The sequence below is a fragment of the Pantherophis guttatus genome, chromosome 4 (genome assembly GCF_059756535.1).
Source record: "Pantherophis guttatus breed Tessera chromosome 4, ASM5975653v1, whole genome shotgun sequence".
Classification (NCBI taxonomy): Eukaryota; Metazoa; Chordata; class Lepidosauria; order Squamata; family Colubridae; genus Pantherophis; species Pantherophis guttatus.
In genome coordinates, this window is record NC_142066.1 from 66,381,211 (window position 1) to 66,390,587 (window position 9,377).

A 9,377-nucleotide genomic window follows, 5' to 3' on the forward strand; every position below is an offset into this window, starting at 1 on the left:
TCAGTCTTAAAAATAAAATTGCATAGAAGTTTAATAGTTGAAAATTCAGACGGGATATTAAAATCAGTGGTGGGATTCTACCGGTTTGGGCCAGTTCGGGCGAACCATTAGCTCTGACTTTCAGCTGTGGGTGAATCAGTTCCCTCCGATTTTGAGGTGGGCCTGCCCGCCCCTGCATTATACTCACCTATATTTCCATTTCTGAAGCCCAGCTGATCGGGGCAGCAGACTGCATTGCCGTGCCTCAGCTGTTTTCCTTGCCGGCAGCAATGCAGAAGGTGAGTTTTCTCCAAACTGCGCATGCATGTCTGGTGTGCGTCTGGCCCCTGCACAAGTGCACACTTAGTGAATCTGTTGTTAAACAAGTAGGATCCTACCCCTGTTTAAAATGCCTTGTATCAAATTGTTGCTATTTGAATATTTCTTCTGTGAACATTTTTTTTTTAATTTTCTAATTGGTAGATTTCTTCGTTTGCTTCTGATGAGTTGCAGAGATTCCGAAATGCAGAAGTCTTGAAGAATATAAGCAGCTCGGCAAAAGAACAATACGGTCCTTCCCCACCACTTCCTTTGCCATTATCTCTTGCACAGTTCAGAATGAAAAAAGGCCATTCTCTTCCAAGAATGAAAGACAGCCCAGGAAATTCAAGGCAGGCCTTAATGGCAGCCTTAACTGAAGCAATCCATTCAGGAGCTGGGAAAGCACGATTAAGAAAGGTAAAAAAAAAAGTGTATTTGTAGGAAGGATATTGATTTGAGAGGAGAGGTAAGATAGGGTAGGGTAAAAGCATGTTCCAATTCTTAAGCACCCCAAAAAGTTGTTTAGATGAGTAGCAGCTGTAATTATTGTGGTAAGATTTTTCATACATCTTTGTAACTGACTGTAAAAAGCTTTTCAGGAAAATTGACTGAAACACAAAAAGTACATATTAGGCTTTCATATTTTCATAGCAGTTGAAGCAGCTCTTATAAATTAAGTGCTATGGCTAATAGAGCTTTTTATGACAGGAAAGTGAGTGTAAGCTGGATGTTAGGGCAGTTCAGTTATTATCTCTTTTAATGAAAAGACTGATGGTGGAACCATATCCTCTTCATGAAAGGAACATATCAAGCATCATCTCTCCTCCAGCTTCTGGCTTTGAATAAGTCCAACAGAAGTTTTACTTATTTCTGCACATAACAGTTTGACTCAGAAGGTGTAATATTTAAACATATTATTTGGACAGATTTGCTTTCAGATATTGCAATTCTGTGTGCATAACTTACATATCATGGCATATATGAGATTTGAGAAGTGAATCCCTCAATCCTTTACAGGTTTGAAAAATTTCTTCTCAAGACCTAGAAAGCTCAAATTTGAAACCTGCTGCTAAGGACACTAAAGTACTTAAATTGTTGGATCAGTAGGTCTCACTCAGACTCATACAGGAAAATATTGAAAAGCATCAGTAGCAATGCCTGTAATAGTATTAGCAAGATCAATAGAAACAATTTGGTATCTCTGATATCAATGAATTTCCTAGTATATTGGAAGTATAACTTAAGTACATCAACACAGATAAATCTGTGCTGTTATGTGTGTTTTCACAAACAATGGATTTTTTTTTCATCTCAGACTATAAATATGGCAGTCTAATCTGCTTGGAGAATAACTCATAAGAAACACATCTTTCAGGTCATTTTGTAAGGAAATATGCATCGCATAAAGCTATTACACCTAGAAAAATAAAATAATGATATGTAAACAATAGCATTAAAATCAGTGAAGTAAGAAAGCAATTTCAAAAAACAAGGTGCTGTCCAAATCAATAATCTTTTATATATTTTGTCTTAGTATTTATATCAAATATGATCCCTGAGAATTTACTTAAAAATATAAGAAAAAAGAAAGAAATATTGCAGCAATATCTGCTCCATTTAATCTTCACTGTTGAAAAGAAACCTTTGAACACCTTGTCCATAGATGGCAGAAAAGTATTTTGGAACTGAAGGCAGAACATTTTTTCCTTGGCATTAAGTTGGGGCAGAAGATCCCAGACTTCCAGTTGTTCCAGAAAAATGCAATCAATTGGAAGAAAGAATTAAAATTTAATTTCATATGTAGAAATATTAGAAAGTTTTTCTAAATATATATATATGTACATTCAAAAGGAATATAGGAAAAGAATATAAAAGAATCTCATTTTAAAAGAGTTTGAAAATATAAGAAGCTATTAATATGTGCTTATTTTATTTCAGGTGCCTCATTGTGAAAAATCCTACGACGCTGAAACATTGTGATAGATTAAAATGGTCATCCCTCATAGAAAGAATGCAAGTCTCTTCCCAGTTTGTTTACAAGCAACATTAATTATCTTTGTGGTCCTCTTGATTCAGTTTATGTGCCAAGGGTCTAGGAACAACCTATTTTCAGAATTATATCAAGCCAAAATAGCAAGTTACCAAATTCATGAAGTTGGAATGAATAGTCACTGAGAACACTTTTTAGTTCTTTAAGACTATTTAAATGTATTTATGGAGAAAGTTAATTACCTTTATAGAGGTACCTGAAGCACATCACTCTTTGCTCATTAACCATCTAGCTGTTCCAAACCATTTATTTTTTTCCTCTTTTCAAATATAAAAATATTTAGAATATTCCAGATGATTCTTTTGTAGCTCCAATATCTTAATATCTTAAGTTACCTGTTTCATCTCTAAAAAAACCTTCTGAAACCTATCCCTAAAGCAAATTTGGGTTCATTTATCTTGGAATGAGACTTTCAACATACTACACAAGCCTGATGCAGCCCATGAGCCAAGAGTTTACACAATTCTGCAATAGATGCTTTAAAATAAACTAAAAAATGATTATGGTAGAAAATGAATAGCTTAGAATGCCATGTGCTGAAATTGCCACTTCTTAGTTAATTAAGTTGCAATATTTGAGCTATGCAATTTATTACTATAAAAATAGACTACCATAGGGACATGAAATAGTAATATCTAAAAATTTGCTAAATTGGGATGAAAAATAATGCTAGCCTAAGTGTTTATGGCAGAGTCTCCTAACAACAGTTTCTGAAAGCATGTCCATTGTATTTAATGAAAACATAGCAGTGCCCTTTCACAATTCCCAACAATATGACTCGCAAAATGAGAACATGGTGAGTAATGCTCCAAATAAAAAATGTTGCTACCCAGGTGGTTTATGATTCAAAATAGTTCTGACTGGGTTCATGTAGATGTGTTACAACTACACCATTCCCTTAATATGTTTCAGTGATATATTAAAAAAACCTGTAGATCATGTATAACTTGGGGAAATCTGCCGTTAAATAAAATTAACATAAGTGTGATTTTGTTTCTCATGATATTGAAGATAACTTGAAGTATGTTCATTGTATTATGTTTAATAATTATGATGACAGTGCACATGGGAGGCACTGAGTTTTCAGTGTATATTACTGCTAGATTACATAATCTAGCTCTTTAGAAGTGCTACTGCTCATCTACAGTGACTACATGTAATATACTGTAAAATATTAATTTAATTTAGTGCCACAGATGAAACAATGACAAGACATATGTGATGTTGACTTCAATTTTGGATTTTGATTTTCATTTGATTTATGGGAATATGTACTATGTGTTTTTCAAAAAAAAATAAATTGCCAATCCTAACATATGAATATTTTGTCCTAATATTTTATTGATAAATCATGTTTAGTCTTGAACTTTCATATCTGATGGCAGTTTTGATTAACAAAATATGAGAAGCTGTAAGTGTTTTTTAGTAAGTAAGAACAACTATGCTATATTCCTCTCCATATCTGACATTTCACGTAAACCAGATAATTTCAATGTTACATGCAATGTGACTGCAACAGAAACCTGGGCTAACCTGACATTAGTATATGTAGAACTATAGAATCATTTTAAAAATAAATTGCATTCCCCTAACATATAATTGACATTTTCATTGAATTGGCATGCCTCTGGGAATTACAAATTGTCTGAAGATGGTAAATTAATAATTTTACAGTATGTAAATTCCAATTAAGTCTAATGTTTTTTGGTTGCAATAGCTATAGTGCAAAAATTATGTAATATACTGAAAACATCATTGAACTAATCCCTTCTTAAAAAGGACATTTCTCTGCTGATGCCAACTGAGGGGAAGGTGTCTAAGAGTGCCAGAATGAATGACTTTTGGCAAGATGCTACTGAAATTTGGAACAAATATTTAGAGAGAGTGATGAAAGAGGTTTTTGAAAGATATGTTGGTTATTCTGTTTAATATATTAAATTGTCGATCACATCTGGTTCTTTTATCAGATTCTATTGGATTCCTTATAAATATGAATTGTTAATTTAATGAAAGTATTTTATTAATATCTAAACCCTAAATATTAGTTTCTAAATTTATTAATATCTAAAATTCTCTTTTCTGAGAAGATACTAAATGCATTCATTCAGTCACTCCTTGACAACCTCATTCTTATACCACCAATAAGCAAGAAAAGGGATGATTCAGGGGTGATTGGAGAGGAAGGTTTTCAGAAAGAGACTGGAGAGCTGTTTGTCCAGAATGATATAGATTTCCTACCCAAACTGGAGGATGGACATGTTCTAGTCCCTTCTACATTTATTACTCCATGTATCCTGTGTTCTATAGAATAGGTTCTATATCGGGTGAAATCCAGCAGGTTCTGACAGGTTCTGGAGAACCGGTAGTGGAAATTTTGAGTACTTCAGAGAACTGGCAAATACCACCTCTGGCTGGCCCCAGAGTGGGGTGGGAATGGAGATTTTGTAGCTTCCTTCCCCTGCCACACCCACCAACCACACAATGCCCACCAAGCCACGCCCACAGAACCGGTAGTAAAAATTGGATATCACTACTGTTCTACATGCACTATAGTTTATTTCTGTTTCTACTGTTACTGTTTTAAAGATAGCACTGTATTCTCAAAGTTGACAATTCGTTCTGATTCTAATTAGAATCAGAAATTTTAAAGTGTAATACAGTTAATTTAACAGGTAGCAATTACGGCAGCAGGGCTAGTTTGCTAGTTAATTATATAAACTTACTATACCACCAGTTCCCACAGAAAACTGCCAATAAACTTTGAGTTAAATGAAACTTTGAAAAGAACATGTGTATATTTAGTATGTTTATCTTCTACCTAATAGCTCTCCACTCCTTCCTGCCATTTTTGATGCAGAAATTATATAAAGATATTTACATATAGAGACCAATAGAATTTATCTCTTAAATAAATTATTTCTTAAATATATGATTTTTGACATAGATTGCACACATTAAAATACTTACTTTATTTTGTTAAGGTTATATAATAGTTATGCTGTAGCTAGATTTTATGTACCCTTTGTTAGAACTTTGTCATAGTTTAGCTCTAAACTGGCAAAGCCTACATAATGAAAGGATTATAATCAATATTTGTATAAATCCTAAATGATGACTGTTTCAGGTTCAGTGGACACATATTAAACCATGCTTTTTATTTATTTGTTTATTTCAATGTTTGCAATGTCATTTGGCCTTTGATAATTTCAGGAAATGCTGGAGAAAGGAAAACATTGTTCTGCACAGATTTTTAAACATCCATCTGTATACATATAGAAATAGCATTTATACTTATATACCGCTTCACAGTGCTTTACAGCTCTGTTTAAGTGGTTGACAAAGCCAGCATATTTTCCCCATCAACCTGGGTCCTCATTTTACCGACCTCGGAAGGATGGAAAGCTGAATCAACCTTGAGCTGGTGAGACTCAAACTGATGAACTGCTGGCAGTCGGCAGTCAGCAGAATTATGTTGCAATACTGCATTCTAATCACTGTGCCACCACAATTTTATGTTCTAATGCTAAATGTACCAAATGCTATTGAATCTTCACTTATATCTATTGCTTGTTCTGCCATGGATTCTTTTGGTAAAAATGTTTATAGTGCATAAGAACATACAACATATTTTCTTATTTTGCTTTGCCTGTCTCCTAAATAGTCCTGATGAAGCAAACAATTAAAGTGTCAGTGTTCCGAGTAATACACCCACCAAAAGCAGAACTCTGAGGCAGGTAGATTCCTCAAAGAATATATTTATTGGATACATCTTATCAGCACAGCCAGTGAAAACCAACTCTAAAAGTTCCCGTGGTTTTCACCTAATTAAAAGAGCAAAAGTTCTCTCTCCCAGCTTTCACTGATCACATTGTCTAATGAAAGTAGCTGGCAGGCTGCTTGATCATTCCTCTCCTCTTTCAACAGTCACCTATTGAGATGACTTTGGTTCCCACAAGAAAACTTTTTGTTTTGACTATTAGCCAGTCTATCTACTTCCCCCTTCCCAGGGTTCATGGCAACTATGAGGCAGCAAAAGGTGGCTTCAGCCAGGTTCGCTTCAGAATTGACAGTTGGACTGTTCCCCTTAACTTGAGAGAAGTTCCTGGAAAAATTCAAATGGAAAATACATTAGTTTTCAATCAAGTACCTCTCCCTCCCACTGGAGGTGCTTTTGGCTTTTGAGGTATTTATTGTGTAATTGTTAGTTAGTCTATTTGCTTTTACATCCCAGCTTTTTACCAGGTGGCCTTGGACAATGAGTATCCCTTCCATTGCACCAGGTATTGTAGTTTTCCCTTGTACAGTTTAGAGTCTAAGATCCTTTTTATCTTGTAATACATCTCCCCCTGCACTATGATCTGCTTTGGGGCTGTCCAGTCCACTGGCCTCAGCTGAGACCCTATTACTGGCTTTAACAAGCAGCTGTGGAAAACCGGATGCACTTTCCCTACCAGGCAGAGAGCTTCAGCTCCACCATGATAGGGTTAATAATCTTCACGATAGGGAAAGGTCCTATGAACTTTGGTCCTAACTTTTTGCAGGGTAGTTTTAAGCTTAAATACTTGGTGGAGAGGTAAACCTTGCTCCCTATTTGGAAAGGCGTTTGAGGGACCAATGCTTGTTTTGCGTTTTCCATGCTTTCCTTTTTTTGTTTCCTTTTTATTGTTTGTACATATCAATGCGTGAATGGTGTGATACCTGGGTATCATACACTTCAATACAAATAAACATAATATTATTATTCCTAGTTATTACATTTCATTTTCATTGTTTCATATTATTTACATATCTTTTACTATCATCCTTCATTTCTAAACCTTCTTCTTTCATATATCTTAACGTATTAATATATATATATATGTACTATTATTCCCCTCTTATTTCTATTTCTTTTTTTTTTATTGCAAAAGTTTTACAATTACATTTTCACCCCTTTTTCCCACCCACCCCAAACTTCCCAACCTCCCTAACCCTCCCTAACCCTCCCCTCCCCCCAGACTTCCCTATAATATACTCATAACTGGTAAAAAAACACACACACACACACAAAAAAAACCCCCTTAATATGACACTTATGTGTAAACTTGAACCCCTCCCTCCCCTGTATAATTTTTCTCTTTACCTCATTACATTAAAATATTTCTAATACATTATTTTCAAATAAAAGCTATTTGATACTTTCTAGTTTGATATTTGTTCTGAACATATTCTATCCACCTTTTCCATTCCCATTCATAAGTCTCTTGTGAACAATCTTTTAAATATGCTGAAATCTTCGCCATCTCTGCAAAACTGGCCATCTTCAAAGTCCATTCTTCAATAGTGGGCAAAGCTTCATTTTTCCAATATTTACCTATCAACAATCTTGCTGCTGTTATCATATACAATATCAATTTTGTTTCACCCGATGTAAAACCCTTAACTATACCCAATAAAAACAATTGTGGAGAGAATTGAATTTTTTTCTTCAAAACATTCTGCATGACCCACCAAATTTTTATCCAAAAAGCCTTAACTTTCCTACAGGTCCACCAAACATGATAATACGTAGCATCCAAACATTCACATCTCCAACATTTTGGCTGAACATTAGGGTACATACATGACAACTTTTTGGGATCTAAATGCCATCTATAAAACATTTTATAGAAATTTTCCCTCAGGTTCTGCGACTGTGTAAATTTAACATTCTGAACCCAAATTTTTTCCCATGTTTCCAACATCACTGGTTCTTCAAAATTTTGTACCCACTTAATCATACAATCTTTAACTAATTCAGTTTCTGAGTCCCTTTCTAGCAAAACATTATAAAGCCTTTTGATATGCATTGGACCTTTCTCTCTTATATGTCTAACCAATTCTTCCTCGTGCAACATAATACCAGTTTTTTGGTCCTCTTTCCATCTCAATTGTAATTGATTATATTGTAACCAAGTTAAATTAATCCCTTCGTCCAACAGTGTCTGCAATGTCTTCAGCTGCCATCTGCCCGCATCTGTAAAAAGAACCTCTTTGTATAAAACCCCCCCGAGTGACATTATATTTGTATTCCACAAAGTATGACCAAGATTTATTTATTTATTTATTTATTTGTTTAAATTTCTATACCGCCCTTCTCCAAATAGGACTCAGGGCGGTGCACAGCCTAAGTAAAAACAAAGCATACAAAATTTAAAAAACAGTATTAAAATAATTAAATATTCTGGCCGTAAATTAAAACAACCCAATTTAAAATCAATTTAAAATTTAGCTCAAGCCAGCCCAGCTAGTTGAAATAAATAAGTTTTCAGGGCCCGACGAAAAATCCGGAGGTCTGTTATTATACGTAACTCTGGGGGAAGGTTATTCCAGAGGGTGGGCGCCGTCACAGAGAAGGCTCTCCCCCTGGGGGTCGCCAGCCGACATTGTCTGGTGGACGGCACCCTGAGGAGGCCCACTCTGTGCGAGCGTACTGGCCGGTGGGAGGCTATTGGTGGCAGTAGGCGGTCTCGTAAGTACCCCGGCCCTAAGCCATGGAGCGCTTTAAAGGTGGTCACCAAACACCTTGAAGCGCACCCGGAAGACCACCGGGAGCCAGTGCAGCTCGTGCAGGAGAGGTGTCACATGGGAGCGCCTCGTCGCCCCCATAATCCCCTGCGCGGCGGCGTTCTGGACCAGCTGGAGCCTCCGGGTGCACCCCAGGGGGAGCCCCATGTAGAGAGCGTTGCAGTAGTCCAGGCGGGAAGTGACTAGTGCCTGAGTGACTGTGCGTAGAGAGTCCCGATCTAGAAAGGGGCGCAACTGGCATATCAGGCGAACCTGATAAAAAGCCCCCCTGGCCACGGCCGTCAAATGGTCTTCTAGAGACAGCCGTGCATCCAGGAGGACGCCCAAGTTGCGAGCCCTCTCCGTGGGGGCGAGTGATTCGCCCCCAATAGCCAGCGATGGTGTCAGCTGGCTATATCGGGACGCTGGAAGCCACAGCCACTCGGTCTTGGAGGGGTTGAGTCGGAGCCTGTTTCTCCCCATCCAGGCCCGCACGGCCTCC

At 36.7% G+C, this 9,377-nt stretch overlaps 1 protein-coding gene across 1 annotated transcript in view; it reads left to right on the top strand.

Moving 5' to 3' along the window:
* Positions 1 to 2,309, top strand: part of COBL (cordon-bleu WH2 repeat protein) — a 122,151-nt gene extending 119,842 nt beyond the window's left edge. Inside the window, exons 15-16 of the mRNA XM_034416401.3 lie at positions 463 to 717; positions 2,239 to 2,309. Of these exons, the coding sequence (XP_034272292.1) occupies positions 463 to 717; positions 2,239 to 2,280 (297 nt within the window). The 3' untranslated portion in view covers positions 2,281 to 2,309. The remainder of the gene's footprint in view (positions 1 to 462; positions 718 to 2,238) is intronic.
* Positions 2,310 to 9,377: the final 7,068 nt, after the last annotated feature.